The 19424-nt window shown below is 47.2% G+C and overlaps 2 protein-coding genes across 2 annotated transcripts; one reads left to right on the top strand and one right to left on the bottom strand.

Moving 5' to 3' along the window:
* Window positions 1-266: 266 nt before the first annotated feature.
* Window positions 267-2095, top strand: LOC136520389 (protein OVEREXPRESSOR OF CATIONIC PEROXIDASE 3-like). The gene is given in 5 exon segments (XM_066513889.1): window positions 267-438; window positions 440-502; window positions 917-1279; window positions 1444-1748; window positions 1827-2095. Coding segments are annotated over 5 exon segments (990 nt in total). The 5' UTR covers window positions 267-330; the 3' UTR covers window positions 1978-2095.
* Window positions 2096-4149: 2054 nt separating this feature from the next.
* On the bottom strand, window positions 4150-17586 carry LOC136520388 (uncharacterized). The gene is made up of 2 exons (XM_066513888.1): window positions 8533-17586; window positions 4150-8470 (listed from the first exon to the last, which is right to left on the bottom strand). The coding sequence occupies exon 2, from the start codon at window positions 6937-6939 to the stop codon at window positions 5998-6000; it is 942 nt and encodes a 313-aa protein (XP_066369985.1). The 5' UTR covers window positions 6940-8470; window positions 8533-17586; the 3' UTR covers window positions 4150-5997.
* Between the last annotated feature and the right edge of the window lie 1838 nt (window positions 17587-19424).

The following is a 19424-nucleotide window of genomic DNA, read 5'->3' as shown; positions in this document are numbered from 1 at the left end:
GGGAGCGAGGAGCGAGGTCTCGAGGAGGGAGAGGGGAGGTGTTGTGCTGACGCCACGAAGTACGAGACAGGGACAGGAGTAGTAAGATTGGGGACGGGCCACCAAATGACCAAAAGGCCGGAGTAAATGTACACGGGCCTCTCTGATTCACGGGCTAGGTAATGGGTTCAAAAGCCTTCGAGGGTAGAAGACACGGCCCATCGGCGTGGTGATCCACATGAGGGCTACGCGCACTCGTGCAGCGACACGGCCCATCAGGATTTCGCAAAAGCAACAGAACCCACGTCGAGGGTAGAAGAGGACTGCGAAATATCCGAAGAGCTCGCGGAAATGGCGACGGTGCTGCCGCTCGCCGCCGCCTCGGCCTCGGCCTCGCCGAGGACTTGCATCTCCGGCGGCCTAGTTCCCGTGCCGTTCCTCGGAACTCGCATGCGTATTCCGCATCCACAGCCCGCCGCGGGGCGTTGCCTGCGCCCTCCGACGGAGACCCTCTAAGTACAAGGTAACCAAGCCTCGCGTCGCGGTGCTGCTTAATTACCTCGTCTCATGTCCCCGCTGTCCCTGATTAGTTCGTCTAGGTTTAGTTATTGTTTGGATGAACCATGAATGCCCTTAGAGGCTAAGATTGGGGGAAGTAATAGTTGGGGTAGCAGGTAAGATGTTATGATGCAGTTGTCCTTGGCCATGCACTTATTTGAGGAGTTGTTAGTGTAAAATTAGAGCTAATGCTGTCAGAGTGTCAGTTATTGCAAAATTGCCTTGGAGGATTTAGCTATGTTCTTTTACCCCTTCTGACCTTATCTTCTACCGTAACATACTATCTACAGCTAGGTTTTGATTTTTTTGTTTTCTTTATGTTCCTTTATGTATTGCTGTGAACTGTAATTGGAAGGCTAAAATTTTCTCCTTGTTACAGACTAAAATCCAGAGTGAGGAGGATGTGGTGGCTGCAGAAGATGTCATGGATGATGATGATGACGAGGATGGTGCACTGGAAGCACTTTTCAAGCAGCTGGAAGAAGATCTTGAGAATGATGATTTATCTGTAGATGACGATGATGATGGTATATCAGAAGAAGATATGGCAAGGTTTGAAAAGGAGTTGGCAGAAGCAATTGAAGATGTCAGTGGCGTAGATGAATCAGCAGGTGGTTCGTTGCTGAACTCTGGGGACTATGGTATTGATGAGCAAATAGATGGAAGCGAACTACCAGAGCTGAAAACCTGGCAACTCCGGAGACTGGCTCGTGCACTGAAAATTGGTCGGCGTAAAACTAGTGTAAGCAGCTGTATATGCACTTGAGTTTCCTCTTTTTTGCTTTCCATGTTGGAAATCAGCATGATATACATTATGTTTGGGCACTGTTTCAGGAATAGGCAAAGCTTTAAGATAAACTATTGAACACTGTGCATTTTCTCATCATGTGCTCTTTTATATTGCAGATAAAGAATCTTGCAGGGGAGCTAGGTTTAGATAGGGGTTTGGTCATTGAAATGCTCCGAAATCCACCACCGAAGCTTCTACTCATGTCTGATTCTTTGCCTGATGAAGCCCCTTCTAAATCTGAAGTGAAGGAATTAGAACCCCCTAGTCCAACCACTGTTGACGAGGTTGATACCACTGAAATCAAACCACAGTTGGAGCTTCCAGTGCATGTCATGAGTGCAGAATGGTCTGCACGAAAAAGACTGAAAAAGGTGCAACTTGAGACCTTAGAAAGAGTCTACCTGCGAAGCAAACGGCCCACAGGTAACTAACATTTCCATCAAGATCGTCCAGACTGCTCAATAGCTTATCATTCACTTACTTTATTGCATTTCATGCAGAATACAATGATCAGCAGCATAGTTCAAGTGACAAACCTTCCACGAAAGACCATTGTTAAGTGGTTTGAGGATAGAAGGGAACAAGATGGGGTCCCTGACCATCGTGTTGCATTCAAGAGATCCCTATCTGAGATTGGTGCTAGTTCATAACTTCTTCAGATAAACCTTTGTTATAGTGTTCACTTGGAACCCTTACGAACATGTAAATTTGAGCTTTTAAAGTATGACAAGTTTTGCAAACTCAACATGAAGTATCTTTTAGACTGTAGCAATACTATCAGATCAGCCTACCCCAACTTGCTTGGGACTAAAAGGCTTTGTTGTTGTAATACTATCAGATCAGTACAACTCCTAACTGTCACTTGCATTTCAATTGGCTTCACTCAGGACCACTATTTTGACTATTGGCTTCAGTAAAAGTTACTTTGAGGTCTTTTGACCAGATCTTGAAATGTTGAATGATAAATGCTCATCGATTCTTGCACAGTCTTGTCTTGGATCAACTCTCTGCTGGGGAGCTAGGCATTTCACATGATCTTTGTCGTAGCCTGGTTTCTGTAGGACATGTGCCTGGTATTTTGTTTATTATTTTTATGCAAGGGATGCAAGATATCCCAAGTATTAGTCTTTAGGTGAACCAAAAGTGAAGCTGTGTGACAATCAATATTTTGTTAGGAAGAGTCAGTGACAGCGTAACTGATACCATGCATAAGAAGCATGAAGTAGTGTTATGGCCTAACCAACCAATTATGTGGTCCAACTAGCTAATTATATAGTGACTAGCTGGCAGTTCGCCACCCTTTTTGTTTGTATATGGTCAACTAAACCTGTTTTCAGAGCTGTGATTCGATGTTCATATAATTGCTTGAATCTTGGGCTTTGGGTAGGTCAGTTATAGTCTGTACTTCTGCCTCTGCTACCGCGCAGCACCTAACTTTGATAGAAATATCTGGCTGTTTTCAATAAAAGAGTTCCGGGTCGATGAGTCTGCACTAAGGACTGGTCATTGCATTAACAGGGTCAGATGGTAGGCAATAATTTTCATTGATCAGGTGGTAGGTGCATCCAGAGAGATCTCTTGACACTTATTTAGGACTATATCTCTTCTATCTCTATGGTGGATCTTTTGTTATCGTTATGAAGTCTTTACTATTTAGCAGTATACATGTTGTAGAGGTGTTGGTAGCATATGGGAACATGTACAGCTTTGTAGTGAGGTATGAAGCAACAGAAATGCTTGTGAGGCTCTTGTGATTAGGGTATACCAGAAGTGAGTCTAGCAGAGACGCAAGAGGATCGATATGCAAGAAAAGAACAAGACAATAATAATTGGTACTTTATATGTCAAATCTTTATGAACTACCGTAGTCTTTGTTTTCCTCAGACCTGTATAAAGTTGTTTGGCTGTCAACTGATAGTCTGGTACCAAGAGCTGAGTACAATTGCCATTTGCCTTTGTTTCTTCCCTGGGCCCTCTGGAGTCTGGACTTTTTCTTCACTTGTACTAGTCCATCATTAACCAAATTTTGGTAGAGATGGTCGATATCAGAGGTTTGTAACTAATCTTTGTCAGATATGGTTAACGTTATCATGCTGATGCATCATACACCTTAAATCTTAATGGATTCATGTTCTATCAATTATCATCATATCATTGTCAAACTCTACAGTGGAATGTAAAACTGTTGAAGAATGGATGCATATTTATTTTCTGGTAGCTGATGCATGCATATTTTCTGGTAGCTCTCAGGCAATTATTTACCACTTGTAGTGCGTTTGGTGATGTGTATCTCACTGCTTCTATGCACTTGTCTTCTCTTCCTCCACATGCTCACGGTGTGAAGTAAAACCTGTGGCATGTGCCTAATATTCTAATCTGATGACTTCTTGTTACTGTTCTACATGCAGATTAAATATAATCTCTGCAGAACCCAGTTAGTTACTGGAAAACAAGTCAAGGCCCCAGGCACCTTTCCATTGGCACCGGTTGTTGACTGCTTTGCTGTCTGCACACTAATGGCAGTCTCTGTCCGTTTTACATATATAACACGCAGGGGGCCTGCAGAAGCGGGCAAGGAGGCAATACTCAGCAGAAGCACACCGTCCAGTTCGTCCTCACCCTTTGTTCTCCACACCTGCAGATAAACTGGTCCTTCTCGCAGAGAGGGGAGGTGGATAGGCGGCACGCATGGCTGGGTTGCAAAGATCGGCGACGACGTTCAGAAGGTCCGGCTCCTCGGGCCTGGTCTGGGACGAGCGTTTCCTGACTGAGGCCGACGCCGAGGCGAAGGTCGGCGATGGCGCAAAAAAGGATCCCTAACCGGAGCTCCGACACTCCAGGAGTGTCGGGAGCATCGGCATGCTGCACCGTGGCGGTGGGGACAGCGACAGCAAGAAGGCGAAGGAGAAGAAGCAGAAGCAGGGGCACAAGGAGGAGGCGGGCAACAACCAGCAGCAGGTGTTCCGGATCAAGGACGTGGCCCCAGACATGGACCCGCCCTCGCCGAGGGTGTCCGGATGCTGATAGGATTTATTGCACCTCTACATGCAGATAAGTCGAAAAATTCTTAACTTAGATAAGCAGACTTGGTAATGTACCTCGTCGAGTGTAGTCGCGGCCATAGCGCCCTTCGCCAACAAGGTGGCCGCGACGTGTCGGCGTAGGGGAAGCCGTGCAGGCACCCGTTAGGTTGTCGATGGTAGCAACAACGTAGGCGCAGACCAGTGGCGACGGTGTGGACTTCCCGCCGCTTACAGCGCGTCCTTCTAGATCGGACTAGGGATAGAAACCTCGGTGGGACGTTGGCGGCTATGGTGAACCTCGTACCTGGCGCCCTGGTGTCCCCCCCCACCCACCTTCCTCTTTATAGCGCTGCGCGACGGGGGGCCATCAGTCAGGAGAACGGCTGGGCGCCTCCGATCAGGACGCGGATTAAGGGCCCAATGGGCCGTTGGGCCAACTGGTGGAGATCAATCTAACATTCTCTCCCTTGATCTCACCTTATGACTTAAACTTAACTTACTTTATCTTTTTCGCATTCCATCGCAGACTCTAGCTTTGGGATCTCCATGTCGTATTCCGGCGCGATGCCGGTAACTACAGCTTCTACTCCTGACGACCTGGTGGTGCCCGCCATTACCGAGGATGCTGTCGCCAACTCGTTCGCCGTCGAAGACAACTGTTCGCCACCGCCAAGTCCGCCAACGGCGGCGATTGGCTCCCCCGCGTGCTGCCGAGCACCCGGGGACTCCAGGATGGGGTATACCGGCATCTCCTCCGACCCGGGGCCAGCCTTCGGTTGCTCGTCAGTCTGGACGGGCGGGGCTGGATCCGTCGTACGCCTTGCACTGCATCAAATCAGCTCGTCAGTCACCACAAAAGTTAAGAAACTACATCAAAGTGACTCCAAGACAAGGATACTTACGGTTTGGTCTGCCGATTCAATTTCTTGAACCGACGGTGCTTGCCCGAGCCCCCAGGTGCAGCCGTGGGGTCGCCTCCCGTGCTCTGCGGGGGAGGTCTCGGCTCCTCCACAGTCGACCTCTGTTCTACCTGTCGCTCTGGGGCCCTCTTCGCCTGTTGCTCCGGGTTTGCCTTCGCCTGTTGCTCGGTGACTCCCGTCGCTTGCCCCGCATGGACTCCCGTCGTCTGCTGTGCGGGAACTTCCCTCTGCTCGGGGACTCCCCTCGTCTGCTGCTCAGGGACTTCTTCGCCTCCCCTTGATTGATCCCCCGCGTGCGTGTTGCGCGGAGGCTCCTTCGTGCTCGGTGGAGGAGCCGTCGGAACTTCATCGTCATCAGACCAATCGAACACCATGGTCCTTCGCGTTCGAGTGGTCTGATCATTGCCAAGCGAGATGTTGCCTGGTTTGAAGGGAGCAGCAGCCGCCGTTTTCCTCTTCTTCTAGGCCGGCTCTTCTGCCGCTGCCCTCTTCCCCTGGGCTTTCTCCGCCACCAGGGGAGGACTCTCCGTTCGACCTGCGTCCATACCTCTAGACTCCAAAAAAACGCCGACGGAACTTTCGTTAGGTCGAGCCGGTGGTCGTGCATCCACCGCTGGCGGCCAATCGCCTTTTGGCACACCGAAAAAGTACACCGCCCTATCCTGCGAGTGGATCTTCGCATAAGTGAATCAGTCCACTGCTCGGCAATAACAAAGGATAAAAAGCATCAGGAATGCATAACTGAGATATTTACCTGAGGAGACAGATTTTTACAGTTGAAGGGCTTCGTATATCTTGACATGTTGAATGAGGCAAACAGAGCGAATAGCTCTGCAGCCTGCTCTCCAACAACGTTCCTCGACAGCGTCTCCGGCCTCTCCCAGGTACCGTCGGTCTCCCTCTTGAACTCAAAGGCTGGGTGCGCCCTCTCCTTACAGGGCTGAACACGGCGTACTATAAAGCTCACCGCTACCAATCCGTCGTTGGTCCTCACACCCTTTATTAAGGCAAGAAGCTCCCTCACTTGTTCCATGCCAGCATTGTTCGGCGTCTCCGACCAGCTCCTCTGGCTCTCCAGGATGTGGTCGGCGTCGCAGCGGACGGCTGGGTGGCTCTGTTTCATGTAGAACCACCTGGCGTTCCAACCCCTCAATGATGTGTTCAGCAGCACAGTAAGGTACTCTCCCTCCATCCCATTGCGCAGTTGAAGGTACACCCCACCGACCACCTTGGAACCACCGCCGCCTCTCTTCTTCAGCCAGAACAGGTGACGAAAGAGGTTGAAGTGGGGGAGGATTTCGAGATATACCTCACAGAAATGGATGAAGATTGAGATGTGTAGAATGGTATTGGGATGGAGGTTGCACAGACTAACCACCCAGAGCTCCAATAGATCCCTCAGGAATGGATGAACAGGAAATCCCAACCCGCGCCAGAAATAATCCTCGAATACCATCACTTCATCGGTATGAGGCGTTGGGAAGGACTCACCGAGGGCCGGCCGCCATTCGGCGGTAGCACGGTCAGGAAGTACACCAGCCTCCACCAATCTGGTAAGCTCCGCCTCTCCCGTTCGCGATGGTACCCACTCTTCGTCACGTCGGGCGCCGGTGCTCGCCTTCTTGGGGCTTGTTTTCTTCGATTTGGCAGCTCCCTTCTTCGGCGCCATCTCTTAGATGTGATTGGGGTTTGGCGGCGGAAGCAAATGTGGATGCGAATCTAGATGAGAGGTCGGTGGCTTCGGCGAGAGCGAGACTCTCTGTCTCGCAGGCATAGGCGATGGAGAGGTTGGCCCGTAGGGCCAGAACTTTTGCAGGCGAAGGCATCTTTAGCACCAGATATGTGTAGTGCGGTATAGCCATGAACTTGGCCAGAGCTAGCCGACCAAGTATGGCATGGTAGGCGGTGTTAAAGTCAGCGACATAGAAGTTGATGTGTTCGACGTGGTAGTTGCTTACCATGCCAAACTGTACTGGTAGGGTGATCTCTCCAAGCCGTTTGGAGGCCCTGCCAGGTACCACACCCCAAAAGGAAGAGTCGGAGGGTGTGAGATCTGATAACCCGAGGCCCAGCTCCTTTAAGGCTCCGGCGAAGAGGAGATTCAGAGCGCTCCCACCGTCAACGATCACCTTTCTGAAAAGCACCTTCTGGACTGTTGCATCGAGGACGAGGGGGAAATGCCCTATGTAGGGGATGTCCGCCCACTGGTCGGCCCTGCTGAAGGTGATGGGTACCTCGGACCATGGGCGATAACTGGGGTTGGCGGTGGCGTCTTCCGTAGGGACGGAGAGCATCCTCCGTGTGGCGAGCTTCTGTTCTCTTCTGCTTTCGGTGGAGGCGAGGCCCCCAAAGATGGTGGCGACCATCTTGTCATGGTCCTAGAAGGCATTGTTGTTGCCCCCAGGTGGTCGGCGGCCTTCGGCTCCGTCGTTGGCATCGTCTTCTAGCTTTTTGTCCTGAAACTCCTTAGCCAAGCCGAGGCAGTTCTTCATCTTGTGTTTGGCGTTCTTGTGAAGAGGGCACGGGCCGTTGAGGATCTTTTGGTACTGCTCATCATAGTTGTGCTTAGCGCGAGGTTGACTGACGGTGGCAACGATGTGGTCTGGCCGGCGGTGGTGATTTTGGCCAAATTTGGGTCCTTCTGTTCGATCACTGCCGCTGTCACGATGGTAACTACGGTCATCGAAGCAGCGGTCATTGTGGCGTCGGTCGTCAGGGCGGTCGTCGTAGCGGCGAGGTGGGTGATGAGTGCCCGCATCCTCGTTGAAGCGCACCTTGGCTTCCTCGGTGTCGGCGTACTGGTTGGCAGTAGTGATCATCTCGCCAATGACTGTGGGTGGCTTGCAGTTGAACTTGGAGCGAAGCTCGCGATGGTGGAGTCCTCGGATGAAGGCGGTGATGACCTCAACTTTTGTGATGTTGGGAATATAATTCCTCATCTTAGAAAAGCATCGAATGTAGCTGTGGAGGAGCTCAGACGACTTCTGGTTGATGTGGTTGAGATCATGCTTGGTGCCCGGCTGAGTACACGTAGCCATATAATTGTCGGTGAAGACTTTTTTAGCTCTTCCTAGGATCCGATGGAGTCCGGGGCAAGGCTAGTAAACCAGCTCATGGCGGGTGGCGTGAGCATGACGGGGAGATAGTTCGCCATGACACTGGTGTCTCCTCCGCGTGCGGTGGACAGCGGTGGCGTAAGCCTGTAGCCACTGTGTTGGATTCATCCTTCCCTCGTAGGGCTCGACCCCAGTGATTTTGAAACCATAGCCACTGTGTTGGATTCATCCTTCCCTTCGGCGACGCGGACAGCGGTGGCGTAAGCCTGTAGCCACTGAAGTGTTTGGAGTGCCCTCGTAAACGCTAGGGGCCCTTCAGGGTTGTGGTCGGCATTGGCCGCAGCATTGCCAGCATCGACCGGCTCGAGAGCTAAGTCCAGGTTTTTGTACTCCTGCTCGTACTCCTGGTGGCGGTGTACTTCGTCTTCATGGCGACCAAAGCAACGTTGCTCGATACGTCATCATGCATCTCGAAGGTTGATGAGGTGCACTCGAGCGTCCTATTCGACCTCCTGGTCATGTTGGCGATGATGTTCGGCGTGGTGGCCCCTGGCTCCCCCCTAGAGAGGCAGTGACTGGTCTACGAAACGGCTTTGACTGGGGCAGTGATTGGATCTCGGCGCAGCTGATCGATGAATCATGCTCGTAGAGCACGAAGGGCTCTGATCCTCATGGATCTCATTAACCTGATAGTGTGCCGCTTTAAGCATGGCAGCGACCTTGGTGAGCTCGGGCGTCTACGGGAGGCGGGCGAGCTCGTTGGCAGCCATTGCCAGATTGGCGCTTGGAGTCTTGAAGACGTCATGGCCGTCAACGAGGAGAAATTCTTTGTCGAGGTCACGGTGGAGCGGGAGTGGCCTTTCTTGTGAGTCGAGCCGATTATTTCGAGCAGCCTCGGCCCTCGCAATGGCTGCCTCGTTTTCTCGGCGCTACGTGCGGTTGATGTTCTGGTTCTCATGAGCGACACGTTCTTCCTCGGTTTTGCCATTCTGAGGAGGGCTATCGACGCTGATGTTGAAGATCATGCCACCCCGGAAGGGTGGGAGAAGGAGTTGCTCGGTGAAGGTTTCGGTGAGGGTCTCCATAGAGCCCTAAGACTCGGAGCCTGGATTTTCCTCTGGGATGGTCTGGAGGGACGCCCCGGGGCACCGGCCTATGTGTAGCATGTTGACGCCTGGCGGAGGCTGGACGGTGAACTGGTCGGCGAGTGGATGGGCGTCTCCCACCTAGTTGGCGAATTTTCCCCTCGGGGCGTCTTGGTAAGTAGCGGCGACGTTGGTGAGCCCGAAGGGCATAGCCGCAACTCCTAGAGTTTTCCAAGCAGCCTCCGATAGATTTGGATCAAAGGGTGGTCGGTGCTGAACCAAAGTGTCCAGGGCCGATTCAGTGATGGAGAGGCAATCGACAAGATTCAGACTGACCCAATCGATAGACTCGACCAGATCGTCATTATTGATCTGCCTCCTCTGGTAGCGAGAAAGCGAGCAACGAGTTGCTGATGAAGGCGACCTCAGAGGTGGTTCTGAGATTGGATCTGTAGTCACAGATGCGGGGATGATCGGCGCAGAAATGATCTGCGTCGGCTCGAGGAGCTCTTCGACTCCATTAGCGTTGATGATCTAGGAGATCGATCCGACCGTAAAGATCTGGCCGGGCTACGGGAGAGACGAAGAGCCTGCGGAAAAAACCATCTTGTTCGACAAGGAAATAGCACGCAGTCCCCTACCTGGCGCGCCAACTGTCGATAGAATATCATCGACAGTCCTCCGAGGGGTATCCCATGAAGGTAGATTGATTGGCAGAGAAGCGTGAGATCAAGAACAAGAAGGCAATAAAGACACATGAGTTAGACATGTTCAGGCCGTCAGTATGATGTAATACCCTACTCCTGTGGTCTTTTGGTTTGTATAGCTATCGTATGATATTGTGTGTGTTTGGAGAGGGTCCCTGCCCGTCTTATATAGTCCGGGGGTAGGGTTACAAGTCGGTTAAATCTGAGAGATAACCGAAAAGTAATAACTGATTACAGGAATCTTGGGATCATACATATCTTAATAGATCTCGTAGTATCTTCAGGATATCTTCCAGATATCTTGAGGAAGGCGTCGACCAGAGTCGTGCCCCGCAAGGCTTTGTCTTGTGGGCTGGGCCACCCCTGAGGGCGTAGCCTATGTGGTCTGTCGTGGGTATCCGGGGTCATACCCCCCACAGCATGTCTCATCGTCACAGTCAGTTGCCATTAGATTAAACAGCTACAATGCACATCTCTATTTTAAAACAGATTCTCAACTAGACCCTTAGTATCTAGAAATCATAGGCTTTCCCATAAATCCATGTCGACTGTGTGTTCTCTGAACGCACTGGGTGGTTAGCCTTTGGTAAGCGAATCCGTAAGTACTTGCTTGGTACTTATATATTCAATGCTTTCAAAATGATTCTAGATTTTCTCCTTTACAACATATAACTTAACGTCAATGTGTTTGGCAACACACTTGACCTGTTGTCTTAGGAGTTAACTACTTTAAATGGTTATTGTTGTTGACTACCATTGTTAAATCTGGGTATATATTCCCTTAACCACTTTTGCCTATTCCTGAGGCCTCATGACAAGCTATACTATGGTATGCATCATTGATGACACCACAACTGTTTTATTGGAGCTTTTTCATAATAATACTCCAACTGCGAGTGTTAGCAACTACTATGGATTTCACTACACATCTCGCCAAAACTTAATATTTGTACCCACAACTATTTGAGAGTACTTGTTCTTTCTTACTCAGCATGAGGCCTATGATACTTTGCAAAACTTGCAAGACATTCTTAACTCTATTCCAGTGATCTATATCTGGACTAGACTTCTACCAAAATATCCCGAATATGTAAGCTATGTCAGGGTAAGTTCTTACTTGTACATTCATTAAGCTTCCAACAGCTGAAGCATATGGAACCATGTTCATTTGATCGATCTCATATCGGTTATTGGAACACTAAAAGTTCCCAAATCTATTACCCTTGACTTTAGGAGCAGGCGTAGGTTTACTCGCATGCATACTTTATTTCTTTAGAATCTTTTCTAAGTATGCCTTTGCGATAGTCCTAATATCCCTTTTCATCTATCTCGGTGGATTTTAATTTCTAGAACCAATGAGGCTTCTCCAAGATCATTCACATTGAAACTTGAGGACAAAGACTTTTTCTTCTCCAATGGCAGATTAACATTACTACTAGTGAGTAGGATGCCATCTATACACAGGATGTGAAAAAATAATTTTCCATTCTAGAACTTCGCATAAACGTTATTGTCCTTCTCATTTTCTTTAAACCCAAACTTTCTTATCATTTCATCAACTTTAAATGCTACTGTCTAGAGACTTGTTTTAACCCATAAATGGATTTCTACAGGCGGCATCCCATACGTTCTTTTTCTTTCACGACAAAATCTTTGGGTTGTGCCATGTAAACGTTTTCATACGAATCCCCATTGAGGAATACCGTCTTTACATCTATCTGATGTAACTCTAAATCATAATGTGTCAATAACACCATTATGATTCTAAAAGAATCTTTGCATAAGACTAGAGAGAAAACTCTCATCGTAATCTATTCATTCTCTTTGCGTAAAGCCTTTTGCTATAAGTCATGCTTTATATCTTTTCACATTTCCTTTGGAGTCACATTTGTCTTGTAGACCCTTTTACAGCCTACTGTTTTGGCTCCATTAGGAATTTCTTCTAAGTCCCAAACATCGTTGGTATTCATCAAATTTATTTCAACTTCTATAGCTTCTTGCCATTCAAACGAGTAAACGCTTCTCATGGCTTCTTCAAATGAGGTGGGATCACCCTCCATTTGAATTTCTTCACTAACATAGATTTCATAGTCAACAGAAAACTGGTTTACTAATTCTTTGAGACCTTCTGAAGCCTCAGCTACTGGTACTTTCATGTGGGGCTGTTGTTGCTCTTCATTGCTAAGAGGCAATTGATTCTATAGGCTCCTATATCACAAGATCCTTGTTTACATTATTTATCTTCTTCGAAGAGCCAACAATAGGTGTTGTATAAGTCATACAACATCAGCAGGTATCGAGAAATTTGTTGTTTTGAATTACTGAAGTGGGCACGCAGTCTCGCTTCTCTTCAAATCATAGGTCTCAACATACCGTGCTCCCCCAGATTATCCCATCTTTTATAAAGATAGTGTATCTTCCAATTTCTTATTTGGGTTCAATCTGTTAAAACCTTATATGGCGCTTTAAGCACCGCTTTAATATCTTTGATGGTGACTATGCTATCTTTCTCTTGGAACTTTAAAAAATACAAGAATTTAGCTATTTCTCTGCTTAGGGGTATCATTGTTATGACCGACGGTCACATTCATAAAAATCTTTATCTCACTCAGTTTCTTACAAAATCTGTATCTCACTTTTAATGAAGAGTACACATTCATCAACATCTTTATCTCACTCTTAATGAAGAGTAGTTCACACATTCATCAACATCTTTATCTCACTCTTAATGAAGAGTAGTTTCTTAATTGATCTTAATTCTTACTCTTAATTCATCTCACAATTCTTCCCCTCGAAATATGGCATGAACTATACTGTCATAATTTCTAGAACTATTTAGAAAACTGTGAACAAGGAGACACTTATGACTTACTTCATTTACATGATTATGCCATGCAAATAAAGTTATTTCTTGATCCGTATAGGAGTACACTTTCCTCATTCCACTTCAAGAACTCAATGAGGTCTTTTATTAACTGTACTTTTGCAAGTCAAGTTTACATCTTTTTCTTGTCCTTTGATTAGTATTGACTATGACGGTGCATTTCTATTGTGTCATGGTCAATACTAGGATAGCATAAGAGCTACCCAAACTTCTCTCTCTATGCGGGATATAAAAACATATGAATCATCATAAAACTTCTCTCGCCATGTAGGATTGACTAGCATAAGTACTATGCCAAACTTCTTCCCATGCGGGATAAATCTATATATAAATTACCGTAACGAAAAATTTAGTCATGATGACTAAAACATTCACTTATAATTTATTTTTCAATTAAATCTTTCCGTTGGTTCCAATTTAATCAGAAAATTAGTAAACTAACAAAAAAACTGTCCTGAACTGGATTGACTCAAGCCTTTTCATTCACATACCCCAGCATTGCAGTCCGTTGGCATGCAGCCGAGTGATCTCATTGGTTAAAAAATAAAACTTATAAGATGCATCTGCTTTTGCATCAATTCTACATCACCGTTGGGCAAAAAATAGAAGGCATAAAACTTATAAATTAACTCGAAAGAAATATAACTGCTCTTCAAAATTAAATTCTTCCGTTAGTTCGAATTTAATTAGAACATAATCAACATCATTGCAGCGAAACACGATAATAAAGTATATTATATTAGTTCAGGAGCATTTCTTGGTCTTTATCTACTCTCTAAAAAATTGATCATGTTGGTATAAAAATTATTAGAGATTTAATCTTCAACCTTGAACTCATTATAATATTATTATCATCTACGTTGATCAGAAAATAACAATACCATAATTTAACATAAACAAATCGAACTACTCCTCTAATTTAAATTTTCCCGTTGGTTTCAATTTAATTAGAGGATAAACATAATCATAATTTACTAAAAGTAACTACTCTTCAAATTAAATTCTACCGTTGGTTCGAATTTAATTAGAATATAATTAGCATTAAACTTTGAAGCGGAAACATGAAAAAATAATTTATCTACTTTTCAGAAGCATTTTACTGTGTACATATCTACTCCCTAAACAATTTATCCCGTTGGTTCAAAATTGAATAGAGATGAAAAACTAATCAAAATTCATCAAAATGGTGCTTCTGAAAAAGATAAAACTTAAAATCAGTGTTACTATTCATTTGGCCTGGCCTGGGGAACACAATCCATGGCCCATTCCGTAACAGCAGTGCGCGGGCCAGCGAAACATGGTGGCCCAGCGGCAAATCTCGACCCAACGGCTTGCTTCGCATGACGCGCGCGCGTGCTCCCCCATGCCCAGGCCGCAACCTTGGCCTGGGTAGGGAATCGATTCGCCCACCTGGGCCTAAAGCAGCCCAATCAACGCTGGCCGTCAGATCCAATCGGACGGTTGTCCGTGCATCTCGGTGTAACAAAAAGACCCACCACGGCCATCCCTCCCCTAACCCTAGCTTCATTCTCTCCTCCCCCTTCTCTCTCTACGCTGCGGCGGCCGGCATCCTCTCTCCTTTCTCACCTAGAACCATGGCAGTCGGAGAGAAGATGGCGGCGGCGCCGTCGAGCGGTCTAGCGATGGTGCCCTGAGCGCGTGTGCGCGGCTCAGTGGAGCGCCGGCGAGCCAGTGGCTCGGGTGATCTTCCCATGCTACGGCGGTGCTCGGGGTCTTCATCCCGTACAACGGCGGTGCTGGAAACCCAGGTAGGTTCCTTCCCCTTTCCGTCCTTTCCCCTTCCAGGGTTAGGGTTAGGTTAGACTGTTTCTCCTCGCGCCCGTGGCAGCTCGGGGTGACTTCCCGCGCGGCATTGAGGCGACGGCCGGCGCTGGTGACAGTGTGGGCGGTTCCTAGGTAGGAAAACCCCCTTCCTTTCCTTTCTCTTCTTGTGATCTAGGGGTAGGGTTTGGGAAAACTTGGAAATCTTTCATCTCCTTCTAATTTCTAAAACTTAGACTACCCCAAACTAGATCCTCACACCAACCTTGCTCTGGTACCAATGATAGGATTTATTGCACCTCTAGGTGCAAATCAGTGGGGAAATTCTTAACTTATATAAGCAGACTTGGTAATGTACCTCGTCGAGTGTAGTCACGGACGTGGCGCCCTTCGCTAACAAGATGGCCGCGACGTGTCAGTGTAGGGGAAGCCATGCAGGTGCCCGCTAGGTCATCGATGGTAGCAGCAACGTAGGCGTGGACCAGTGGCGACGGTGAAGGCGGTGTGGACTTCCCGTCGCTTACAACGTGCCCTTCTAGATCGGACTAGGGCTAGGAACCTCGGTGGGGCGCTGGCGGCTACGGTGAACCTCGTACCTGGCACCCTGGTCCCCACCTTCCTCTTTATAGCGCTGCGCGACGGGGGCCCATCAGTTAGGAGAACGGCTGGGCGCCCCGATCAAGGTGTGGATCAAGGGCCCAATTAACCGTTGGGCCAACTAGTGGAGATCAATTTAACAGCTGCATCCTCTGCACCATCTTAGGCGAGGGCTCTGGCGGCGCCAGAAGGCACGCTGCCAGTCCAAAGTCCAAGCCCAGGAAGAAGTGATGGCATAGCAACACGTATGTACGTTGTTGCTGCATCTGTTTTCCACTGTAAAAAAGTTTGGGCCATGGTTGTGAGTGAGTGCACATGTTTATACTGATAGGGTCATATCATATGAGCTTGCTACTCGATATACACCATTTATTTTTTAGGTTAGTTCCTCTTTTTGGGTCGGTTGGTTTCTTGATCCAGATCCATGCTTTGAGGTTTGAGCGACGGTTAGATCTTACTGGTATATGCATGCAGCAGCTATTGAGATCTAGGGCTATTGTTCTTGTGTTCTTAGCTTGGTGCAACTTTCCCTCCTGTTCTGACGCTGGTCCTTCGGGAAGCCTTTGAGTTGAGCTACTCCAATTTTTGATGGTTCGCATGTGGGTGTGTGATCCTGTGAGGTGGTGTTGTGTGCCTTTGCCGGTGCATAAAGAATTGGTGTGATTCGGGCGGGGGCATATGGGCGCACCGCGTGCCCATGTGAAGCTTGGGTCGTCGGCGTCGTGACCGCGAGGTGGTTTTGTTGGGAACTGGGACAGGGCGAACCGATGATTTGGTCCATTTGTTGGGGGTGCCCATGATGGGCGCAGATGCCATGGTCGGCCTGGGCGGCTGAGCTTCACTTCAGGATCACCATTCGATTCCAACCTGATCCAGACACTACGTGAAAACAGTTTGTACCAACGGGCTTTTTTTTAAGGGGCGGCTGACATTAGAGCAGCACCTACAGTGATGTGCTCAGGCTCCAACACAGCAGCCGCCCCTACAAATGGCACAGTAGGGGCGGCTGAATCAGCGATAGAGAAATTAATTTCGACGGTCGGTGAAACCTGAGCCGCGCAGCCAACTTGGGCCTGGGCTGCGCTGGCCTTTCGGCTGGCCCAAAAGCGGGCGCATAAAAGGGCCCGCCCTAACCCTAGCCCTTCTCTCAGCCACCACAAACCTCCCTGGCCCCCCAACGGCGGCGCACCCTGGCCCCCAATCGGCGACGTTCCCTCCCCAGCCCCCAAGCGATGGCGCTCGAGGCTAGGTCGACGGCGGTGGCGCATCAGCCTTCCTCGGCCAGCGACGACAATGGTGGCGGTAGATCAGCCTTCCTCGGCCTGCGACGGCGGCGGCAGATCTGTCTTCCTCGGCCCATGACGGCGCCCCCGGTCACCAAGCAGCGCCCTCCCTCCTGGCCACAAGCAGTGGCGCGTTGAGGCGAGGTCGGCAATGACGGGCGGATCCGTCTCCCTTGCCCCTCGACGGCGCATCCCCCAAGTGGCAGCGCCCCCGTCTCCTTCGGCACCAGCGTGAGGTTAGGTAGGCGACAGCAACGGATCCGGCTTCCTTGCGTCATTTCCACGTCGTTTCGGGCAGCGCGAACCCCATCTCTGTGCTGGTCGGTTCCCCTCTCTTCCTCCCTCCCTAATCCATATGATTTGGCTTCGATTTTGATCACCATGCATCAGATCCATTTATATCTAATCAGTTAAATAGATATATTAACAAAGATTGCATCTGTTGTTTCATTTAATATAATATTATGAAGCAGTGCCTGCGAGTATGAGTGTGTCTGATGTATTCCTAGGTTTACTAAATAAGAGAAGAAAAATGTATGAATGCAGTGGAGTATCGTATATTAGTTTTCGCAAGTTCAGCCCAACACAGCAGTGAAGTTACATAGGTACTTTTTTAGAAATGAAATTTAAATCTGTGCACTATTAATACCTGAGTGGTGTCCATTTGTGATTTTCATACCACTTTATATGATATACAGTGCCACAGGGATGTCATTATATCCAATGAAATCTATTTTAATCTTGCGGATTTCTAATTTATTTTTGGTGTAAATTAGTCCATATTGGATTTGCTGTAATTAAGTACATATAATGAATTTGTCTAGTGAATGGAAATATCTTACTGTAAATTTGTTACTGAATCTGTCAACTGATGAATAATTTGTCAGGTTCCACTTCCACATGTTCTTACTATAAAAGGCAAACTTATTTTTGGCAACAAATTTTTATTTTTTATTATAAAAACCTTGTCGTCCAGTGAATGGTTAGTTAAATTTCTCGCTACACAAGATTCATGCCTAGCTGAGTGTCAGTGCATTTTGTTTGTGCTAAAACCAGTATAAATTGCAAGGCTGCAATAAAAAAGAAGTATAGGATATAATCTGTTTCTTATGAGCTTCTCTGAAGACTATGAATATGCTGTAGTATGCAAGATTTCTGCATACATGCAATTTTCAGGGAGCCTCATGAATCATGTTCTTTGCATGCTTTTGTGTGATTGTTTTTAGATTTGGATTCTTTCAATTTGCAATAGCAACCAAAAAGGTACTAGTGAGATGAGTAAATGATTTGTTGGTATAATGCCAGGAAGCTTGATCCCTTTGAATTGTGAACCTTTTACTGCAGATATACATGGATGCTTACAGAAAACGCCTAGGATGTCTGACTATCTCTGACTATATTCTCATCTACGTAGTAGTCTATCTGGTTGCTTCAGTTCTCTACTAAAGTTCAGATTTGATTGTCTTTGAACAACTCTTTTTCTGGTTCAGTTATGCTTGCAGGTCGATAGCAACACAAAGATTAAGCACATATATTCAGCAAGGTTTCAGCTGTCACTTCGCTGAACCTTCCTTTTATTTGTTTCTATGTCGTCAAGTATCTGTATCCGTATCTCAACAGTTCTCGGAAATGAAAGAACTTGACAGTACTTTGCTCTACAAATGTTGAAGTTTGTAAAATGCCTTCAAATTCTTATTAATTTTTTAGTCATGTGGATTATAAGTTTGACTGTTGTTGTCTCTTTCTATTGCCTAAGTTAATATTTATATTAAATTGGTTGATAATTTGTATGTGTGTTTGACTTTGTTGTCTCTTTCTATTGCCTAAGTTAATATGTATATTAAATTGATTGATAATTTTAATGATGGATTGTATATATTCTTATGAATTGAACTTGTAATGGTAGTCTATATAATGCTTTTGTGCTTATGGTTAGATTTGAATTATATATGTTCTGGTCAGATTTAAATTATATATATATATATATATATATATATATATATATATATATATATATATGTGTGTGTGTGTGTGTGTGTGTGTGTGTTTTCTGGTCTAATTTAATTATAAATTTGATTTTTTTTGTGAAAAATACACTGTAGGGGCGGTTAAACAGGTATTATAGGAGCGGCTGGTGTTACCAGCCGTCCGTACAAATCGATTTGTAGGGGCGGCTGATAACACCAGCCACCTTTATAAATCGATTTGTAAGGACGGTCTGGGAACCACCTCTACAAATACATAATTTATATAGACGGTATGGTAGGGGTGGTTGGTTGAGCCGCCTCTACAAAGCCCCACCAGCCGTCCCTAGAAACCATTCCTGTGGTAGTGGGAAGCGCCGAATCACAGGAATTCGACAGGATTTCCACATGAATTTGGCATGAAATAGTATAGTTCGAATCCGGTGTTTGAAAATTGGAATCAGGACCGAAACATGTGTCCGTTCGTGCGATGAACACACATGCTTTTGGTGGAGGAAGAGGATGCATGGCAGACTGGGGCATCTTCAATGACGAGGAGAAGAAGAATCCGGGGGCAGCGCATCGTACGTGGCGCATGATAGAGACGACGCAGGTGGAGAGGCACGCGCACACCGGCAGGCTGTTGCATTGGTGGCATCTGCTGCAGTGTTAACAAAGTTGGTGAGATGAGATGAGTGACGATAATTCATCAGAGTGTTAACAAAGTTGGTGAGCGACATGATTGCGTTGCGGAGGTCGAGAGGGACGGCCATCCGTCCGCGCCATCCCGTCGACG

The sequence above is a fragment of the Miscanthus floridulus genome, chromosome 18 (genome assembly GCF_019320115.1).
Source record: "Miscanthus floridulus cultivar M001 chromosome 18, ASM1932011v1, whole genome shotgun sequence".
NCBI classification, from domain to species: domain Eukaryota; kingdom Viridiplantae; phylum Streptophyta; class Magnoliopsida; order Poales; family Poaceae; genus Miscanthus; species Miscanthus floridulus.
Note: the sequence above shows the minus strand (reverse complement) of the source record. Positions and strands in the feature narration are given on the sequence as shown.